Genomic DNA, 23,014 nt, shown 5'->3' on the forward strand with positions numbered 1-23,014 from the left:
CCACCAAGAAGGACAAACCACATCCAACAGGATTAACTGTGGATGCAAGAGGAAGCTGTCTGAAAGGGATGTTCGGGTGCTAACCCGGATTGTATCCAAAAAACATAAAACCACGGCTGCCCAAATCACGGCAGAATTAAATGTGCACCTCGACTCTCCTGTTTCCACCAGAACTGTCCGTCGGGAGCTCCACAGGGTCGATATACACGGCCGGGCTGCTATAGCCGAACCTTTGGTCACTCGTGCCGATGCCAAACGTCGGTTTCAATGGTGCAAAGAGCGCAAATCTTGGGCTGTGGACCATGTGAAACATGTATTGTTCTCTGATGAGTCCACCTTTACTGTTTTCCCCACATCCGGGAGAGTTACGGTGTGGAGAAGCCCCAAAGAAGCGTACCACCCAGACTGTTGCATGCCCAGAGTGAAGCATGGGGGTGGATCAGTGATGGTTTGGGCTGCCATATCATGGCATTCCCTTGGCCCAATACTTGTGCTAGATGGGCACGCGCCAAGGACTACCGAACCATTCTGGAGGACCATGTGCATCCAATGGCGGTGCCGTGTATCAGGATGACAATGCACCAATACAGACAGCAAGACTGGTGAAAGATTGGTTTGATGAACATGAAAGTGAAGTTGAACATCTCCCATGGCCTGCACAGTCACCAGATCTAAATATTATTGAGCCACTTTGGGGTGTTTTGGAGAAGCGAGTCAGGAAACGTTTTCCTCCACCAGCATCACGTAGTGACCGGGCCACTATCCTGCAAGAAGAATGGCTTAAAATCCCTCTGACCACTGTGCAGGACTTGTATATGTCATTTCCAAGACGAATTGACGCTGTATTGGCCGCAAAAGGAGGCCCTACACCATACTAATAAATTATTGTGGTCTAAAACCAGGTGTTTCAGTTATTTTGTCCAACCCCTGTATCTGCTAAATGCTGCGTGTGCAGTTGTGCAGAGCAGATGTAGCCTAGCGGTTAAAGTACTAGACTAATTAGCATAAGGTTGCTGGTTCACACCCCAAAGGCCCCTAACCCACAAGTGCTTAGACTGTATTCTGTAAGTCACTTTGCCTGACTGCTAACGGCTGAGTGTGTGTGTGTGTGTGTGTGTGTGAGGAAGTTGAAGAGGAAGTATATAAATATATACTGTGTGTGTGTGTGTATATGTAAATATATTTGTATGTGAGGGTTGGTGTGATAAGATAACCGCGTGTTTTCTGGACCTGGTGACACTTCAGAACTGTAGACTTGATCAGACTTGGGTGTGTAAGGATCACTATCGTCTCTGCAGCTGGATGTGGATCAGTGGTCTGTTGGCTCAGGTGAGTTTTTATTATTAACGTTTTTACTCGAGTACAAACACGCAGATCAGATTTTTCTTTATTAATGATTAATAATTAAATCGATCGGTGGAATCTGATCACAGGAACAACGATCTATTATTCCCTCAGACAGACAGAAGTAATCAGATCATATTTATTACTGCAGAAACGGGATTGGTGGGATTGATCACAGAAGCTGCAAGTAGAGAAGTATTGCGGTGTGAAGCTTTACAGTCCGTTACACCCGATACGTCACAATATTCCTCGTTACTGTGAAACCGTTTATAGTATAAAATCTAAATAACTCAAATTTAGACCCTATAAGCTTTAAACCCTATTTAATACTAATCCTATCCTCAAACTACCCCCTTACCCTAACCCCTACTCTCAACTGTACCTTTAACCACACCCTTATTCATAAACTTTACCCTGTTTATCGGTTTATATCCCAACCCCACCAGCCCTCTTTCCATATTCCTGCAATTTTACCTTTTACCCTGATTACGTCATATCCAGTGACCCAGCTGTATATTTTATCCACTGCTGCGGACCCCACCCTGATCGAGGAGGGTCGTACCTACATGTATCCTTAATCCTCACCTTTATAAAGTGATAATATCAGTGAAATAACGGTGTATTATTACGGTATCCCACCACCACTGAGATTCAGGTTAAAAATTCAGCTGTGCTACTATCCGGCCAGACTTCTACTGCCGTGCCAACAATACTGCTCCTGCCGGATGTGGTTTTTTTTTTATCTGTTGGTACTGGATTTTGTAAAGTTGCTTTGAGACAATGTCTACTGTAAAAAGCGCTATATAAATAAATTTGACTTGACTTGACTACAACGACATTATTGACTATGTGTGTGTTTAAAAACCTAGTGAGCTGCCTTGCTGTCTTACTGCCTACACAGGCAGCTGCCTCAGTGGAGAGGATTCTAATAAGTCATTTGCTACTTAGAAAGCGAGGGCGGCACGGTGGCTCGGTGGGTAGCACTGTCGCCTCACAGCAAGAAGGACCTTTCTGCCCCGTGTCTGTGTGGGTTTCCTCCAGGAGCTCCGGTTTCCTCCCACAGTCCAAAGACAAGCAAGTGAGGTGAATTGCAGACACTAAATTGTCCATGACTGTGTTTGATATAACCTTGTGTACTGAGTAACTACCGTTCCTGTCATGAATGGAACCAAAAGTGTAAAACATGACGTTAAAATCTCAGTTAACAAACAAACAAACTTGGAAAGCGATAACATCAGTTTTCACTAACTAAGCTAACACAATTAGCATCATGCCATTCAAACCAATGAGATGGGGTGGCACAGTGTGCTAGCATGTCAACTAACATCTCCCTTTGTGTACTGAAAAAGGTTAAACTGTCCCTGACGAGCTCGAACCTGCAAATAAAAACACTTGTACACATTTATACTAATTAAAAATCAATAATAATTTATTTACGTATGAAAATAACTCGTTTCTTTGCAGCGTCCGCCATGTTTTTTATTTTTCTGTGAGAAAAGTTGTGCTGCACTGAATGCTGTAATTGCCTTCACCGCTAAGGTAGCATCGGATGCTCCCTCGTTCTTAAGTCAAAATATTGTTGAAATTTTAAGATATTAGTATTAAGTGACTAGTGAGTGTGAATATATACCCTACTGGCTGAGCTGTGAAGAGGAAGGACTGATATAGATCTGGGTGTCATCAGAATCACAATGAAAACCATGTAAAATGGTGACTGACGTTTGAAAGAGGACAGTAGAGACAGGATCTAATAGACGAGAGGAGTTAGAGCTCATAATTATCTCCCTGATAGCTGAAAAGTGGGTGGTGGTTCAGTCGACCCCAATGAAACACAACTATAGGGGAAAGTAGGAGATAATGACATAAAACACACAACACCAGCTACTCAGTCCACCGATGTGTGATAACTCATGTTTTCAGACAAGAGAGATAAAAGAGAGAGCAGCTTAATATATGCCGGGCGCCCACACAGACACAGGGAATAACAGACATTAGTGATACGTGATCCTGTTCCCTGTGTGAGCCCGGCTTGTGATGTACTGAATGAAATGAGGTGGCTGGATTAAAGTGTTCATCATCATGTGTCATGTTAACATGTTAGTGTAGAGCATGAGGATGAATGTTGGTAGATCGGTGGTGGTATAGGGGGGTAATGTTAGTGCTAAAGAAATTAGGAAAAGATTCACAGTGGTCATCTAATCCCAAAACAGGGTGGTGAATCAGTGTGTTTATTGTGTCCAGCAGAAAAGAAATATGAGAGGAAAAATTTTGATTGATTAGAGTAGATTTATTTGTTTATTGTTGATTGAGTTAGAGTGATAATGAGAAGCAGTCTGTTCGTTTTTGTACTGTGTGAATCATTAGAAAAATCTTCTAATAAAAATTATAAAGTTAAAATAGCTAATAAGGTCAAACATTCCTACGTTCTATAGTGCTGTTAAATATAAAAACATCAGTCATTTTGTAGCCCTCTGGTCTGTAAAGGGTCATTAAACCAGAGATGGGGACTCGAGTCCGAGTAGCATGTAAGTTGCACACACAGAGACTTCAGACTCGACTCGGACTCGTTTCAAATGACTCAGACTACACAAAACGAAATTATTCAGTTTGCGTCACACAGATGACGTGGTAATGAAACGCTCGATCGGCTTTCTAACCACTTCCTGTTTTACTTCACCACCGGGAAAAGTTTGGAGGTTTTTAATTATAAGCACGTTTACAAAATAACGGATTCTGTTCCTAATGGGACACACGCTTATAAATGTAATAGCATCTGGAAGAACAGAAGCTAAGGTAAGCAGCGGTTATGATGGTTTTTGCTGTGTTTGGGATTTTGGCCGCTGTGCCGTGATTTATCGAGCGCTTTTGTTCTGTAATGAAAACAAAACGTATCAGTTGAAGCTTTTAACTGGAACCTTCTTGTTACAGAAATTACATTCATTTACACAATGAGGAGGAAAGTAAAGACACGAAGTAAAACGGCTAAATACACTCGCTAATCTGTTGTTGTTTTTATCTGAACTTACAGATTATTTCTTTATTTCTACGCTACATTTATAATATATGTTTTGTGTTTATTATATTGACTCGTGACTTGACTTGGACTCTAGCCTAAAGACTCGTGACTTTACATTTACATTTACATTTTCAGCATTTATCAGACGCTTTTATCCAAAGCGACTTACACAATGAGCTGAACACGATGAGCAATTGAGGGTTAAGGGCCTTGCTCAGGGACCCAAGAGTGGCAACTTGGTGGTGGTGGGGCTTGAACCGGCAACCTTCTGTTTACTAGTCCAGTACCTTAACCACTGAGCTATCACTGCCCTGTGACTTGACTCGGACTCTAGCCTAAAGACTCGTGACTCGACTCGGACTCTAGCCTAAAGACTCGTGACTCGACTCGGACTCTAGCCTAAAGACTCGTGACTTGACTCAGACTCTAGCCTAACCTCTTGAGACCCTGCGTCCTCATATGCGGACATTTCTGCTTTTCTGCACCATGATACTTAATTTTTTAAAACGTTGACCCTTTGGCCTCATATGGAGACACTGCCCATACCATCTAGTGGTCACATGACAACATTACACTCAACTGATTGAAAACAAGATGGCGGGAATCCCACTAAAAAGTTTCTACAGCCAGTCTAGACAGAAACATGGGCCAGGTAAAAAATCTCATCAAATTTTATGTTCAAAACTAGTTTATTTATGTACAATAACAGCTCTAGCTTCATATGGCATGCATTTTTGACAAATTTTAGCAATAATAGAAAGATATAACATCCGTAAAAATGAAGTACTCGTTTGAGGACATTGGGACTACATTACGTCATTGGTTGTGCTTCATTTTATCATTACAGGGAGAGTTTCAATGTCAAAAGCAGAACGATTGCTTAATGCAATTGTAGATAATTCTGACATTGAAGATTTATCAGATGGTGAAGATGGTGATCCTGCTGTGGAGGAATGCATTCCATGTAATTTACTAGTTTCTGACCTCAGGCCTGTGGAACAACATCCTAATGATTCACCAGAATCTGATACAGATGAAGATTATGTACCACCTGATGCAGCAGAATCTGATCACCACTTCACTGAAGATAGCAACAGCGATAATGAGAGTGAACCACAACGACATGTGCATAAACGTGGGCGTAAACCACAGCGTGTTGAGAATGATGAATGTGACTTGGGTGAGCTAGGACGTGGCAAGCCTAGGGCAGGACCTAGAAATGGACGTGAACAGCTCTGGAAGTCTGCTCCATTTACCCCAGACTTAGTCCAGTTTCAGGGTGAAGATGATAAACCTGATGAGCGAGCAGATTGGCAGCCACTGGATTATGTGGAGCAGTACATGGACACAGAGCTGATGAAACTCCTTGCTGACTGCACAAATGCCACATCACTTGCTAACAGTGGGAGGTATCTCAACTCTTCGGTTGATGAAATGTATCACTTTTTTGGAGCAGCAATCATGATGTCCTGCGTGCCTTACCCACAAACAAGGATGTTCTGGTCCAATGCACTACGAATCCCTGCCATTAGTGACACAATGACACGTGATCGATTCTTCAAACTGAGGAGCCATCTGAAAGTAGTCATTGATAATGACGTTTCAGAAGACAAGAGGAAAACTGACAAATTCTGGAAGGTGAGACCTTTTATGGATTGAATACTCAAAGGCTGCCACCTTCAAGCTCGACCGGAATGTGTCTCGATAGATGAGCAGATGATCCCATTTACTGGAGCCTGTCCATTTCGACAGTATGTGCCACTGAAGCCCAACCCAGTTGGAATGAAGAACTTCGTGCTGGCATCAGCAGATGGTATTGTGCTGGACTTTGATGTCTATCAAGGTGCAAAGGCACTGGGTCCACAGGTTCCAAACACAGAAGGATTGGGTTTAGGAACCTTGGTCATCGCACATCTGTCTGAAACCCTGCATCCTGGTAGCAAAGTGTATTGTGATCAGTTCTTCACAAGCATAACAGCTGTTGATCACATGCTGGACAAGCAGGTGTACCTGACTGGTACAGTGATGAAGAACCGGGTCCCCAAAGCACTGGAGAAGCTCCCAAGTGACCAAACAATGAAAGAGCAAGGGAGAGGTGCCTCAGCATCAGTTACTAGAGGAGATGGAAAACTATGTGTAGTTAAGTGGTATGACAACAAGCCGGTTGTGATGCTTTCTGTCGTTCATGCTGAACAGCCAGAGGACACCTGCCAGTGGTGGTCCAAGAAAGAAAAACAATATGTGACTGTTAGACGCCCAAGCATCGTGCGTGAGTACAATTCCAAGATGGGTGGGGTTGACTTGGCAGACCGGATGATGAGCCACTACCGAATGAGTGTCCGAACCAAGAAGTGGACAATTCAGATGCTGATGCACTTCACTGATCTCGCTCTTGCCAACAGCTGGCTGCTGTATTGCCGAGATAACCAGGAAAATGCTACCCCAAGAAGGGCCATCAAGAAGTTCCTTGAGTTTCACATGGAAGTGACTCAGGTGTTCCTCAACAAGTGTGACGCTCATGTTGCAGGTGCAGAGGAGGAGAATGCACATCATCCACAACCAAGCAAAAGATCTCGGGTCACTCCAGTCCCCCATGTCTCAGTACGCACTACTTCTGCTGTACATCTACCAGAGATGGTCGACCTGAAAAACCCAATGCGTTGCAGAGGATAAGGCTGCTCTGGGAAGTCTCGTGTGCAGTGTATGACGTGCAATGTGTTTTCTCTGCTTGCAGAGTGGACACAACTGTTATGCAGCATTTCACTTGGGCAAGTAGGACTGTTCCAGACAGGCAGACAGACTGCTCTCTGGAGAGTAATTTGTTAGAAGAAGCTAGTAAGAGAAGGCAAGAGGGGGGAAAAAAGGCTGCTAAGGGAAAGAAATAGACATTATTTTGTATTTTTTTGTTTCTACACAGCTGTGTTCAGGTATTGAAATGAACAATTTTAACTCAATCTGTAACTGTTTTGCAGCATTTTGGAAGGGGTAACAAGTGTTATGGATGCTTCCTTAAAAAAAAGTACATTGGGTGATTATTTGGCATTGTTTGCACTATTGTTTTTAATTGGGCGTGTTTTTGTGCATTCTTAGTTTCATATGTGATGTAGGGTGTTGATTTTGGTACATTTAGTCAAGTACTGTACTAAAGTACACATTTTTATTTATTTGTGCTTTAATTTTACTTTACCATATTTTATGCCTCTACTTACTGCATTTCAGAGACAAATATTGTATTTTTTACTCATTGACTCACTGGCACATTTGTCAGCTACTTACTCATAACTTTACAATAATAATATTTGCACTATTGCATAGCCATGTTTAGGGCTTGAAATACACAGTTTGCATTGTTTGCACTTTTGTTTTTGTATCCTCATGTTTACAGTTTGAAATAAACAGTTTTGTACTTTGTTAGCCAATTGTTTCTTTATTTTATCACACAGTAAGATAGACCTATTGTCCTCATAAGAGGACATTGTTTTTTGGGAGAACTACTTACTGTAGAAAGCTAAAATTTTGTTTTTGGACTAATTGGGTCCTTCTGATCCCAAATGGCAAGGATCATTTTTAAATGTTAAAATAAACTACTGTCCCCATATGAGGACATTTTTTTTCAAAAACGACTTCCTGTACAAAGACAAAGTTTAGTTTTTGTGCTTGTTAGGTCCTACTAGTCCCAAATAGCTAGGAGAAATTAAAAATGCACACCAAGCAAAAGTCCGGGTCTCAGGAGGCTAAAGACTCGTGACTCAACTCGGACTCTAGCCTAAAGACTCGTGACTTGACTCGGACTCTAGCCTAAAGACTCGTGACTTGACTCAGACTCTAGACTAAAGACTCGTGACTCGACTCAGACTCTAGCGTAAAGACTCGTGACTTGACTCGGACTCTAGTTTAAAGACTCGTGACTTGACTCGGACTCTAGCCTAAAGACTCGTGACTCGACTCAGACTCTAGCCTAAAGACTCGTGACTTGACTCGGACTCTAGCCTAAAGACTCGTGACTTGACTCGAACTCTAGTGTGATGTGAACATCTCTGCATTACAGTAAACTCTCTTGAGAAAGTAAATGACGTGCACCAGGAACAGGATTTATTTCACGTCTAGGATTTTCTTGGCCTGTTTGGGAATTGACTCCCTCTAAACTACCTGCATTACAAGCTGATCTAATTAACAGCAGGGGGAACAAGCCGACACCCCTCCTAATTAAACATGTTGTTTTAACTCATTGCTGATCTGAACCTGAGAGACGTTTATTTCTCACCTGATTCTCTCGTCTGCAGGTGATTCTGATCTGAACAGAGATGGAAGCAGCAGTGAAATTCATCATCACGTCTCTTTTCCTCCAAGGTTTGATTCTTTATTTTATTATTACCTTTACTTTCATTTATTTACTATATTCAACTTTCTGTGGGTTTTTGTGTCACAGCTGTTTTGTGTCAAAAATTCTCCATCGATCTACCACAGAAGGTTGAAGCTCTGAGTGGAAGCTGCGTTCTTCTACCCTGTACATTTCAGATTGAAGAGAAATATAATACAAACCTACAGAACAATCTTACAGGAATCTGGAAAAAAGTAAATATAAACCCCTACACTGAAGTTTTTAACTCCAAGCAAACCAAAAACCAGATTAAAGGAGAAATGAGAGGAGATCTGAAACAGAAAAACTGCACCACCATCTTCTACAACATCAGTGAGAGCAACATTGGAAATTATATGTTCAGAATAGAAGAAACAGGAGCTCTGAAATGGGATTTTACTGAAGGAATTGTTTCCATAGTCGTGAGAAGTAACCTGAGTAAGTATCATAGCGCCACCTACAGCATGTACAGAGAGTCTGTAACTGCACTGATCCTTCACTGGATCAGATTCAGATCTAATCTGATTCTCCATCTGTGTTCATCTCAGCTTCTCCCTCAGTGACCCTGTATAAGGAGAATCAGATGGAGGAGCAGAAGGAGGTTCTGGAGGGAACTTCAGTAAGTCTGTTTTGTTCTGCTCCGTCTTCATGTCCTAACGTCCCGAATTTCACATGGAGCTTCCTGCCTGAGGAGAAAATTCTAAAGCAGAACCAGAACATCACCTTCAGTTCCTCTACACTGAAATTTAGAGCTTCTCACCTGCATCACGGCCTCAATATCACCTGCAACATCACCTACCAGCTGGAGAACAAGAACATCAGATCAGCTCAGAGTTCGTTTGCTCTTCATGTTCTGTGTAAGATCAGTTCAGTGATTCTGATGATCTGGATGATTTTAACCTGCTGTTAGTTTGAAGATAAATTCATGTGAAAATGTTTCTCCTCAGACGCTCCTAAAAACACCACGCTGAAGGTATCTCCATCAGCTCCGGTTCTCCTGGGCTCCTCAGTGAATCTGAGTTGCAGCAGTGATGCCAACCCAACAGTGCTGAACTACACCTGGTACAGAAGGAACGGAGAGCAGATCAGAACCGGGAACCATCTGATCATCAACAAGACTGATGAGACCCACCATGGTTTATACTGTAGAGCTCAAAACCAGCGTGGAGATCAGAACTCGTCCATCTACCTGGATCTTCAGTGTGAGTACAATAAAGGTTCTAGCACCTCTTTCAGAATGGAACATCTCCACATGTTCTTGTGCTCTAGGTGTGCTCATGTCGAGCTGGGAAGTGGAATTATTATTAGAGTATAAACATGATCATTGTTTTTATCTGACCCAGCATCTCCATTTCTGCAGAATCTCTGCCAGCGTAATCAGTAATAAACAAATGATGTGGTCAAAAGTATCTGGACAGCCTGATCACGAGCTTGTTGAACATTGTGGAGTTACATCTGGTGTATCTGTCATGAGATGTTCACCAAAGTTCTGTTTTAGTTTCCTTTTCTACCCCATGATGACAAATGAAAAAATTCTTCACAGCCTTTGCCATGACACTCAAAATTGAGCTCAGGTGCCTCCTGTTTCCACTGATCATTCTTCAGATGATTCTACAACTTGATTGGAGTTCACCTGTGGTCAATTCAGTTGATTGGACATGATTTGGAAAGGCACACACCCGTTTATTTAAGGTCTCATGGTAGATGGTGCATGTCAGAGCACAAACCAAGCCATGAAGTCCAAGGAACCATCTGTAGACCTCAGAGACAGGATCATATCTCTGCAACATTGAAGCTCCCAGTGAGCACAGTGGCCTCCATCATTTGTAAGTGGAAGAAGTTTGGATCCACCAGGACTCGAGAATAGAATAGAATAGAATCTTTATTGTCACTACACACAGGTACAATAAAATTTCGAATGGCATCTCTCCGATAGAGTAGCAGCAGTAGAGAAAAGACAGTAACAGTAATCACAAAAAAAATTATTTACACTAAAAATAAGATTAAAAAAAACTTTGCACACTTAAGTAAATTTACATTGTAGCTTTAAATATTAAATACTAACTGTGTGTAAAATGCTGCATAGTCCGTGTGTGACCCGTAGTCCTGTGTTTGTGAGTGTGTGTGTGTGTGCTCGGTCCTTTTCAGTTCTGTGGTGTGTGATGGAAGCTTTTATTGTCCTGAATCGTTCACCTGATGGTAGTAGCTGGAACAGTGTGTGTCCTCAGTCGGCCAGCATACAACACGTCCAGGTGTGAAAGTTCTGTGCTAAAAATGCGCTGAGCTGTTTTCACTACGCGATGCAGATCCTTACGCTCGGCGGCGGTGCAGCTTGAATACCACACTGTGACACTGCTGGTCAGAATACTTTCTATTGTGCTCTAGTAAAAGTTTACTAGTAGTTTCTGTGGTAGTTTGGGCTTTTTCAGCTTCCTGAGAAAGAAGAGTCTTTGTTGAGCCTTCTTAATCAGGTGTGAGATGTTAACCGTCCACGTAGACTCCGAGGACCTTCAAGCTTTTCACCATCTCCACCTCGTCTCCATGGATGTGCAGGGGGCGGTGGTCTATCTCCTTTGTTCTTCAAACGTTGATGACGATCTCCCTTGTATTAGAGGTGTTAAGAGCCAGGTTGTTTAATCTACACCAATCAGACAAGTGAGCTACCTCCTGCCTGTAGGCCATCTCCTGATTGTTGGAGATCAGTCCGACTACTGTTGTGTCATCTGCTAATTTAATTATCATGTTGGAATTGTGATTGGGGGTACAGTCCTGTGTAAAGAGTGTGAAAAGCATAGGGCTTAACACACAACCCTGCGGAGTTCCTGTGTTTAGGATGAGGGTGGAGGAGGTGTGGTTGCCAATTCTGGCCTGTCGTGGACGTCCAGTGAGAAAGTTCATGATCCAGGTACACATTGAGGAATTCAGGCCCAGGTTCACCACTTTGCTGACCAGTTTATGGGGGATGATCGTGTTAAATGCGGAGCTGAAGTCCACAAATGAAATCAGGTTCCTCCAGATGTGTCAGCGCGGTGTGGAGCGATTTGGTCGGTAGGCAAACTGATACATGTCCAGGCCAGGTGGGATGACCTGGAGCTGGACGCCGGCCAATCTGAGCGACTGGGGAAGATGGGCCTCAGTCAGGAAGGTGACCAAGAACCCGATAGTCACTCTGACAGAGCTCCAGCATTGCTCTGTGGAGAGAGGAGAACCTTCCAGATTGGCGACCATTTTTGCAGCATTCCACCAATCAGACTTGTATGGCCAGACGGAAGCCACTCCTCAGTAAAAGGCACATGACGACCCGTCTGGACTCTCAGATCATGAGGAACAAGATTCTCTGGTCTGATGAAACAACGATTGAACTCTTTGGCCTGAATACCAAGCGTCACGTCTGGAGGAAACCAGGCGCCGCTCATCACCTGGCTAATGCCATCCCTACAGTGAAGCATGGTGGTGGCAGCATCATGATGTGGGGATGTTTTTCAACAGCTGGATCGGGGAGATTAGTCCTGATAGAAGGAAAGATGAATGCAGCTCAGTACACCCAGATCCTTGATGATAACCTGCTCCAGAGCGCTCTAGACCTTAGACTGGGGTGAAGGTTTACCTTCCAACATGACAACGACTTCGAAGCTCACAGCCAGGAGAACAAAGTTCTTGTAAATGTTCTTGAGTGGCCCAGCCAGAGCTCAGATCTGAACCTGATTGAACATCTCTGGAGAGATCTGAAAATGCCTGTGCACTGTCGCTCTCCATCTAACCTGATGGAGCTTGAGAGGTTCTGCAAAGAGGAATGAGAGGAACTGCCCAAAAATTCAGTGGGAGAAACTGCCCAGTTCAGTGATTCTGATGATCTGGATGATTTTAACCTGCTGTTAGTTTGAAGATAAATTCATGTGAGAATATTTCTCCTCAGATGCTCCTAAAAACACCACGCTGAAGGTATCTCCATCAGCTCAGGTTCTCCTGGGCTCCTCAGTGAATCTGAGTTGCAGCAGTGATGCCAACCCAGCAGTGCTGAACTACACCTGGTACAGAAAGAACGGAGAGCAGATCGGAACCGGGAACCATCTGATCATCAACAAGACTGATGAGACCCACCATGGTTTATACTGTAGAGCTCAAAACCAGCATGGAGATCAGAACTCGTCCAGCTACCTGGATCTTCAGTGTGAGTACAATAAACGTTCTAACACCTCTTTCAGAATGGAACATCTCCACATGTTCTCGTGCTCTAGGTGTGCTCTTGTTGAGCTGGGAGGTGGAATTATTATTAGAGTATAAACATGATCATTGTTTTTTAACTGACCCAGCATCTCCATTTCTGCAGAAACTCTGCCAGTGTATATTCAGTAATAAACAAATGATGTGGTCAAAAGTATCTGGACAGCCTGATCATGAGCTTGTTGAACATTGTGGAGTTACATCTGGTGTATCTGTCATGAGATGTTCACCACCCTGTGTTTCTTTCTCTCAGCATAAAGTTCTGTTTTAGTTTCCTTTCCCTCCTGACATGAGACCACTGTTCCATGTAATCTGCACTCATAGACAAATAATCCTGGGGCCTAAAGTTGCAAAGCTGTGATCTTTTGTAGTCGTTAACATGGAATTGTAGAACTTTGGGGTGAGGTGGGAGGTGTTGAATGAGATAAAGTCGTTTGTAGTTTAGGGAGAGGAGCGTTCCTGAAATTATTTGGAGTTATACCCTGGGTGCACATGAAGCAGAACTTAACTAGGGTTAAATGTGGACACTGGTTAACTTCTATGATACCCAGGAACATGTGAGCCTGGATGTCCAGTATTTAGGTGAGAATCTCTCGTGGTCAGTGAGGATTAAATTCTTTGTGTTTTATTCTTTACTGATTACTGGTACTGATGTGCTTCTGAAAGTTCTGGAGTCGTTTATTTTAAAATAAAAGCAGAAGTTTGTGACGTGGGTTTGAAGTTTGAACATCCGGTAAGAACATAAAGATCTTAAATAGAAGTGTGTTAACCCCTTATGTTTAGTCCTGATTCAGCCTGGTGAGAAACCTTAGACAGACTAACATCATGAAGACTCTTACTGGGGTAACACTAACCATCATCATCACCACCATCATCTCTGCTTATCCTTAAAGCGCTGTGTCAACAGGACATAGAAAGAACCCAAACATGTTTTTTTGTACCTGTTCTGCCCCATTTCTTACTGCTTGCTGGGTCAGGTATGGGGTAACTCATCCCGGGCTCCTGTGGGTTTTATATGGTACTTTCTAAAGCCCACAGTCGGCCAGTGGGAACAAGTTTCCTATTCAGTCCGACCCAAATCAGTCGATAGGTTTAGGGGTGTTAAATGGAATGAGTTCCAAACCCTGCAGTGATCTGAATCTCAGGACTGGAGAGCAGGACATTTTGTCACATTTTGTCTCCAGGTTGATTTGAGCTGAATTTGATCTTTTCTGGATCTAAATAAAAGCATCATCAGTTTACCAAAGGAAAAGTTCCATGTTTTGGATTTGGTTTTGTGTTTCAGACGCTCCTCAGATCTCTTTCTCCTCCAGCTGTAACACCAACCAGACCTCCATCCAGTGCTTCTGTGTGGTCCATGGTTACCCCTCTCCCAAACTGGAGTGGCGTCTCTCTGATCAAACTCTCCCAAATGAATCGACCATCCAAGAGTCTGTGAGCAACGTGACTTTAAACAGCTCTATATCCGTCCGTCTACCACAGACAAAGGCCACGCCCATCCTGCAGTGTGTTGGCACCAATCACCTGGGCGTGGCCACTCAGATCTTCTCCTTTATTGGTGGAGCTCAGGTTCCTAATTCATCTGCAGGTAGGGAACACCCGTTCTGTTCCTACTTCCTAACCAAGAGTTACTGGAGAAATACTCCATGTGGCCAAAAGTATGTGGACACCCCTCCTAATTATTGAGTATCGGCCACATCTAAGGCTAACAAGATGTTATAATCAAACCGCCTCCTTTGGCAACTATAACAGCATCCGCTCCTATGGAAAGGGTTTTCAAAAAAGCATGTTAATGGTCAAAATATGTGTTTTTACATGTAATCAGTACAGTGTACTGGCCGACACCTACACTCATCGTTTGGTCCCAACTTCTTCACTGTTTTAGGTTATAAAATGTCCCTTGTATTTATTGGAGTGTTTGTTTTATCTGCACTGTGTGTACTGTGTTGTTTGCACTTGTGTTCTGGTCCTGGATGAACATGGTTTTGTTTGATATGTACTTGTACAGTGCTGGAATGTCAGTCTAGTCTCTTGAGCTTGTGCTTGATATTGGACAAGAAGACCTGGCATGCTATTAACATTCTAATTTATCCCAAAGGTGTTTAATGGGGTTAAGTTCGGGGCTCTGGAGTTTCAAGTACTTCAAGTACACATTGTTTAGCTGAATAAAGTGTTACTTGCAGACCATAAAACAATAACCATATTAGACACAGATATTTGACACAGTACTCATATCTACTATTTAGTGGTAAATGTTTACCATTCCTGCTCATTACACAATGCTGTGCATAAGTATTCACCCCCACACCTCAAACCTTTTAATATTGTGTTGCTACAGTTGGTAATTCTGTATTTTAAACTCTTTAAAACGTGCAAAAGATTTTTATTACTGTGACACAAATGTAAATAAAACAAAAGCAGACATTGGTTGGTTGCATAAGGATTAACCTGCTAGTTTAGTACTTGGCTAAACCTCTTCAGGCTGTAATTACAGTTGCAGGTCCTCTGGAGTAGATCTCTGTCTGCTTTGTACATCTGGATTCTTAGCAAAATTGCTCTTTCAGATTGGATGGAAAATGCTGGTGAAGAGCAGTTTATCAGGTCTGAGCTTTGTGTTCATGGTTGTTGTGCTGGTGGAAGGTGAACCTTCTCCTCAGTCTCCTGCAGACTGAAGATTTTCTGTGCCGTGTTTGATTTAATTAATCTTATTTGTTGATCTGACCGGTTTCTAAGTGATGCTACCACCACCATGCTTCACTGTGAGGATTGTGGTTCTCAGGTCATAAGTAGTGACCGGTTTCTGACCTAGCACTTTGCAGAAAGGCCAAAACCTCGATTTCTCATGTTTGCTGTCTCCATCATGCCTTTTGGTAAACTCCAGACTCCAGCTTTATTTCCAGCTGAGTTTAGAGTCCCGGCTGGTGCTCGTCCTGCTTCAGCTGTTCCTATAAACGATCCTTTAGAGACGCTTTTGGCTTCTTGGTTGCTTTTCTGACCAGTCTCCTCCTTACACACTCTTTGTGACCTTTTTGAGGCAGAGTTTCATTATTTAAAAGAGAATATAAAGGTGCTTCTATTAGACACGACAATTAGCACGGGGTGTGGCTAAAACATCTGAATTTAATCATTAGGAGCGGTGTCCACATACTTTTGTACATTTTAAATTCTGCATGTAAAACCGTTTTACACTCACAAAAACAGAAAGTCAATGCTGACCTCAAGCTGAGCTTCCTGTTAACACAAGAGACGTGAAAAACACAGCAAAAAGCTTAAATCCTGACCACCCGTTAACCACTCACTAACTACCCCCCCCCCAACCCCAACTAGTCTTCTAGTTAAATCAAGGCTGTTACAGCAACTTCCTCATGATGCTCAGGGTTTTTATAACGTGTTGTCTTACAATCTCACGGTCAGGTGTCCACATACTTAGTCACATCAGGTCACGTCACTACATCATCATTATGTATAAAAAACTAAAGAACTTTATCTAATCTGCTGTGCAACTTATTGTAAATATTATTATTATTATTATTATTATTATCTTTATTCATTATTATTATCTTTATTTATTATTATTATTATTATTATTAGTAGTAGTAGTAGTAGTATTTATTATTATTATTATTATTATTATTATTATTATAATTTCAGCTTCAGGTTTGAGTCTTGACTCGTTGCTGATTGGTGTGGCGGTGGGAGCTGCAGCAGTGGGGGTGCTGTGTGTTTTAGGTCTCTGTATAAGGTTTGTATAAATTAAAATTTTACTTGTTTCAGACTTCAGAACATTTCTCAGAGAGTCTAATAAAACTTCCTCCTGTTTTATATTCATTAAGGAAATCCCAGCAGAGAGCGTCCCAGTCTGGAGCAGGTGCAGCAGGACTGGTTTTAAATGACAAGGTGAGTATTAAACACATACTGTCGGGTGGTAGATTGCTTCTGTATCGGATAAGCGGTTAAGAAAGTGAGTAGGTGAGTGTATGTAGGGTTAGAGCCCCCTCTGGTAGAAACATGTTATTGCAAGTGATGCTTGGTGCTGCTTTGCTGCTATACCAGTCTCCACTCTTCTGGAAAGCTTTTCAGTAGATTTTGGAAAAGCATTACAAAGGTCAGGCACTCATGGGTGATCGGGCGGGGCTGGCACATCGTTTATCCTGGTTCTTTTTTATTTTGTGTTGGTTTTTTTTAGTGTAATATTTGATGGGACGGCGCCTCATCAGCACCCAGCTGCACCCCTGTAAATAATACAATAATACAAAGCACACGAGCAAGTTCATCTCTAAATAACACAAATACAAACACAATAGTACAGAAAATCAGGGTTTTGTAGTGGCCCAGTCAAGTTCTGGACTTAATACCTATCAGGAAGCTTTAGAAAGACTTTCAATGGCAGGGTTATATCTGAAAGTGTGGCTGACAGAGCAGTTCTGCAGGGACGACTGAGAGCTTCCACCACAGCTTCCACCACAGCTTCCACCACAGCTTCCACCACAGTGATGTGAAAGATCTCCAGTAATCAGAAGGGTGTTGTTGCAGTTCTTATTGCTCAAGGTGGCACAATCACCCGATCGTTTTACAGAACAAAAGCTTTTTCACATGGGTGATAAAGGTGTTGCGTATCCTTTTTCCCTTTAATAAAAAACTGATGTAAAATGGTACTTGGTGTTCCCTCATGTTCTGCTTGTCGTATGAGGATCTGAAACCATTTAGTGTGAAAATTATGCAAAGCTGGAGAAAACCAGAAGACATGAATACTTCTCATGGTGCTGTGTGTAATAAACTGCACTTTTAATGTTGACCTTCTACAACCTTCTATCTTTGTTCGGTCCTTTTTGTTGCATCAGTATGTGGGTGAAAAGCAGAACACATGCCTCGCTATGAGCTTAACTTGGACTTCCCAGCTTCATAAATAAAGCAACACTTTTGTGGAGAACGAGGGTCACTGTTGTCTGAAAACTGGAACAAAAACCTTCATGTACCTCAGTTTAGTTCCCCGCTGTGGCTTTGTGATGGTTGGCTGCACAGATTGGTCAGCTTTCTCCAACGTCTCGTGTCGTCCCTGATTATATAATCCACATCATGATCATGTAAATCCAGCTTATTCTTGATCTTCCTCGTCTCCTGTCATACAGTAACACTACAATATTGTCATGTGGGATCTCATCACACCCACAGTATCAGAAGTTGTGGGACTTAACGTGGTTCAGGAACTCTTTTTCTGTTCTGACTGTCTCGTACACTCGCTCAGTGGTGATCATCTTCCTTGTCTTGTTCTCAAAAGCCTGAATGCATCTTTCTTCAGCGTCCAGACTTCACGTCTATACACTGATCAGCCATAACATTAAAACCACCTCCTTGTTTCTACACTCACTGTCCATGTTATCAGCTCCACTTACCATATAGAAGCACTTTGTAGTTCTACAATTACTGACTGTAGTCCATCTGTTTCTCTACATGCTTTGTTACCCCCTTTCATGCTGTTCTTCAATGGTCAGGACCCCCACAGGACCCCCACAGAGCAGGTATTATTTAGGAGGTGGATGATTCTCAGCACTGCAGTGACACTGACATGGTGCTGGTGTGTTAGTGTGTGTTGTGCTGGGATGAGTGGATCAGACACAGCAGCACTGCTGGAGTTTTTAAACACCTCACTGTCACTGCTGGACTGAGAATAGCAGCAATAGATGAGCGATCTTCTCTGACTTTACATCTACAAGGTTGACCAACTAGGTAGGAGTGTCTAATAGAGTGGACAGTGAGTGGACACGGTGTTTAAAAACTCAACCAGCACAACACACACTAACACACCACCACCATGTCAGTGTCACTGCAGTGCTGAGAATCATCCACCACCTAAATAATACCTGCTCTGTGGGGGTCCTGTGTGGGTCCTGACCATTGAAGAACAGGGTGAAAGGAGCTAGCAAAGCATGTAGAGAAACAGATGGACTACAGTCAGTAATTGTATAGCTACAAAGTGCTTCTATATGGTAAGTGGAGCTGATAAAATGGACAGTGAGTGTAGAAACAAGGAGGTGGTTTTAATGTTATGGCTGATCAGTGTAAATACAGTGCCTGGTTCCTCTCTCTCGCTTGTTCCACCATAATCAGGAGGTTTGTGATCTGACCCGGTGTGCCTCCTGTTGGTATAAATCCAGCTTGTTTTGGGTAATCCTTCTTCAAGCTAGGTTTGCATCTTTTTCAGGGTTACTCAGAACAGGATCTTGTTAGCATGTGAGACCAGTGTGATGGTCCTGTAGTTGCTACACTGGACCCCTGAGTAAGGCCTTTAACCCTGACCTGTTCAGCTTTATTGTACATTGTTTATGGACGGTGCTGGTTTAGCAATTAAGTTCCCGGACTATTGATTAAACGGTTAGGGATTAAATCTCATCACTGCAAGGATTAAAAGCTTCAACAACAAACAGAAATGTCGATATCATTTGATTGATTGATTGATGTGTTTGCAATTAAATCTGTGCAGATAAACCAGAATCATGTGCAAATTGCAAATCAGTTAGCACCATCTCTAAGGTTTGTGGTCTTTCGTGGGTATTAAAGGCTCTGCGTCCTCCTCTCACACCAGTAAGAGTAATTTCAGATTGCCATTGTGGGCAGAAATGACTTCCTGTAGCGCTCGTTATAGCAGGAAGTACTTTGCTGTATAATCGGCAGGTCGTGTAACGGGTGTGTGGTGGTGGTTCATTATACTGAGCAGCTTGTGCAAGATTATCTGCTCAACATCTAGCTCAAAACCCAGCGCAGATCCAGCCTTCCTTATGAGCTCGTTCAGCTTCTTGGAGTCTTTGGCTCTGCCAGAAAATTGCACTTTCTACAACAGCCTGATAAAAATGATGTAGCATCTTGCTGTATACATTGAAGGACCTGAGCTTCCTTTAAACATAAAGTCTGCTCTGGTTCTTTCTGTAGACAGCCTCGGTGTTACACTTCCAGTCCAGTCTGTCGTCAAGATGAACACCAAGGTATTTGTAACTTTCCACCACCTCCACCTCCTCCCCCAGGATACAGAGGGGTTTCAGAGCAGTGCTGGTCCTCCTGAAGTCCAGGACCATCTACCTTATCTTGGCCACATTTAAGAGAAGGTGGTCGTTTCTGGACCATGAGACAAAGCGGCCGACCAGATCCTTGTACTTACTCTCATCTCCACCACTGATACACCCATCACTGCTGAGACGTCTGAGAACGTTTGTAGATGACAGGACTCAGAGTTGTACTGGAAATCTGAGGTATACAGGGTAAAGAGGAAAGGTGAGAGTACAGTCCCCTGTGGTGCTCCTATGCTGCAAACCACCTTTTCAGATGCACCTCCTTTAAGTCACACAAACAGCGGTCTGTCTGTCAGGTAGCTAGTAATCCAGGAGGTTGTGAAGGTGTCCACATGCATCATTTGGAGCTTCTCTTTAAGCATTAAAGGCTAAATGGTGTTGAAGCTCTGGAGATATCAAAGAATACAATTCTCACAGAGCTGCAGCCAGGTCTAAATGCCAGTGTGCTCGATGTAGCAGGTAGATGATGGCGTCCTCAACACCAACCTCATGGTGGTAGGTGAACTGCAGTGGGTTCAGGGAGGTGGTCACCTGAGGTCTGAGATGGACCACAAGAAGTCTCTCCATTACCTTCATCATAAATCCAGGTCTTCAGTTCTAGCAGGGCAGAAATGTATAAAGAACTGAATGCTTGGAGGGCGACACTGTATGATACTGACATGTTGAGAGTCCCAGAGCTTCTCACTATCATTTATTCTACTGTCATTGTTTTCCTTTTGAAGATTGCACGTTTATTTATATTTCAGAGGAGTGTCCACATATTTATGGTCATATTAAATACTGAATATTATTTCTTGTAAACCCCACAGGCCGTGTTGTGTCAGGAATATGACAGTGACTCTCTGTATGCCAACAAAACCGTTTCATCGGATTCTCTTCATTACTCCTCCATCAACTTTCCTAATGGGTCAGGAACACAGATCAGAGGTCTTTCAACCCTCACTGAAGAGTACGCCACCGTCCAGAACCACCCCGACCAAGGAGCCGCTAAACCTGAGCCGCTAGCAAAGACTGGCACTAAAAACCAAGTAAACATGGACAGAAAAGAGTCTCCAGAAGAGGAGGCAACATATGGAAACATCGTCCGTCATCAGAAGACGGATCCAGCTTGTCCAGGTTTGGACGTTGTTGCTGGAATTCAGGATGAGCAGAAGAACGGATCTGATCCTGATCAGCTGGAGCACTCGGACGCTCCTGAAGGACTTTACGCTCAGGTTAAACCTTTACCAAAAGTCTAAAATCATCATTTTAACAGCATGGGTTTAAAAGTTCAGCTTAAAACTCAGTCAGAAGCATTTTTACATTTACTTTGGGTTCTTATGTTTGGGTTCTCTGGGTTTTTATGTTTGGGTTCTTATGTTTGGGTTCTTATGTTTGGGTTCTTATGTTTGGGTTCTCTGGGTTTTTATGTTTGGGTTCTTATGTTTGGGTTCTTATGTTTGAGTTCTTATGTTTGGGTTCTTATGTTTGGGTTCTTATGTTTGGGTTCTTATGTTTGGGTTCTCTGGGTTCTTATGTTTGGGTTCTTATGTTTGGGTTCTCTGGGTTCTTATGTTTGGGTTCTCTGGGTTCTTATGTTTGGGTTCTTATGTTTGGGTTCTCTGGGTTCTTATGTTTGGGTTCTTATGTTTGGGTTCTTATGTTTGGGTTCTCTGGGTTCTTATGTTTGGGTTCTTATGTTTGGGTTCTCTGGGTTCTTATGTTTGGATTCTTATGTTTGGGTTCTCTGGGTTCTTATGTTTGGGTTCTTATGTTTAGGTTCTTATGTTTGGGTTCTTATGTTTGGGTTCTTATGTTTGAGTTCTTATGTTTGGGTTCTTATGTTTGGGTTCTTATGTTTGGGTTCTCTGGGTTCTTATGTTTGGGTTCTTATGTTTGGGTTCTCTGGGTTCTTATGTTTGGGTTCTTATGTTGGGGTTCTCTGGGTTCTTATGTTTGGGTTCTTATGTTTGGGTTCTTATGTTTGGGTTCTCTGGGTTCTTATGTTTGGGTTCTTATGTTTGGGTTCTTATGTTTGGGTTCTTTGGTTTCTTATGTTTGAGTTCTTATGTTTGGGTTCTTATGTTTGGGTTCTTATGTTTGGGTTCTTATGCTTCAGTAAGAGAGAAGAATAAATAAAATGCTGTGATGAGGCAAGAAAATAATCCAACAGATGAACAACAACATTCTATAATTTGATGCTTCACATCATTTATCTACGTTTAGCTTTGTGGCTTTATTAGCATGAGAAGCTTTATAAGAAATTTGCTGCAGCTGCCAAACATCACTGATTAATAAATTCAGATTGGCGATGGATTCACCGAGTATAAGGCAGTAAAGGTCCCGACAGTGGTGTAACTAGGAGCTCATGGGCCCCAGTGCAAAAAACTATTTTGGGCCCCCTCATTAAATTTTATTATATCGTATATAGTATAATAATAACAACCTAGCGAGTGCTGCCAGCGGGGGGGCAGTGCGGTGGGGGGTTGAGTTCATGTGGTGGTGTTTGGTACTACATTGAGAGGTTAGAGGTTGTGTTGCTGGATCATTAATGCTAATTGATTAATTGATTTAGTTTTGGAGGAAGCGTGTTCTCACTGTGGTAATGCTGAAACACTGAGTGTGTTATTATCTGTGTGCATGTTTAGAGACGATGAGGATTTAAATATAAAAATATTCATTATGTTTGTGTTTGTTTGTGTTTGTAAATAAAAGCATCGTTAGTTTTATAAATGAGCCACATTTGTACAGGCGAGAGTTTTAATTAGAAGTGAGATTTGATTGAAATGTATTTTAGTTGTACAGTAACGGTAGATGTCGGGATTTGTTGTTGTAGCACCTCAAGTGGTTACAGTGAGAACTACAGCTTAAAGATCAGGTTGATCTGAGCTCCACTCCACTCTTTATGGTGCTGGTTTGGGTCATAAAGAACTCTGGAGTGAGTTTAATGTAAAACATAAAAAATAAAAGAGTTTAAATAATAAATGATTTACTGCTTTTATTGTTTATTATCCAGGAACTTTTAAC

The 23,014-nt window shown here is 42.4% G+C and overlaps 1 protein-coding gene across 1 annotated transcript; it reads left to right on the forward strand.

The window, feature by feature from the left end:
• Window positions 1-1,256: 1,256 nt before the first annotated feature.
• Window positions 1,257-21,297, forward strand: LOC134316775 (myelin-associated glycoprotein-like). Its single transcript, XM_062997231.1, has 9 exons — window positions 1,257-1,329; window positions 8,644-8,710; window positions 8,790-9,158; window positions 9,269-9,577; window positions 12,637-12,891; window positions 14,230-14,532; window positions 16,596-16,686; window positions 16,742-16,843; window positions 20,811-21,297. The coding sequence occupies exons 2-9, from the start codon at window positions 8,665-8,667 to the stop codon at window positions 21,244-21,246; spliced, it is 1,911 nt and encodes a 636-aa protein (XP_062853301.1). The 5' UTR covers window positions 1,257-1,329; window positions 8,644-8,664; the 3' UTR covers window positions 21,247-21,297.
• Window positions 21,298-23,014: the final 1,717 nt, after the last annotated feature.

The sequence above is a fragment of the Trichomycterus rosablanca genome, chromosome 1, assembly GCF_030014385.1.
Source record: "Trichomycterus rosablanca isolate fTriRos1 chromosome 1, fTriRos1.hap1, whole genome shotgun sequence".
Classification (NCBI taxonomy): Eukaryota; Metazoa; Chordata; class Actinopteri; order Siluriformes; family Trichomycteridae; genus Trichomycterus; species Trichomycterus rosablanca.

What these genes read in the sequence shown, in the direction of transcription:
- LOC134316775 (XM_062997231.1), top strand. Translation starts at nt 8,665, where the DNA reads ATGGAAGCAGCAGTGAAATTCATCATCACGTCTCTTTTCCTCCAAG. An exon ending in GGTTCCTAATTCATCTGCAG is followed by an intron (nt 14,533 to 16,595) that starts GTAGGGAACACC and finishes TTATAATTTCAG; the next exon opens with CTTCAGGTTTGAGTCTTGAC. An exon ending in CTGGTTTTAAATGACAAGGT is followed by an intron (nt 16,844 to 20,810) that starts GAGTATTAAACA and finishes TTTCTTGTAAAC; the next exon opens with CCCACAGGCCGTGTTGTGTC.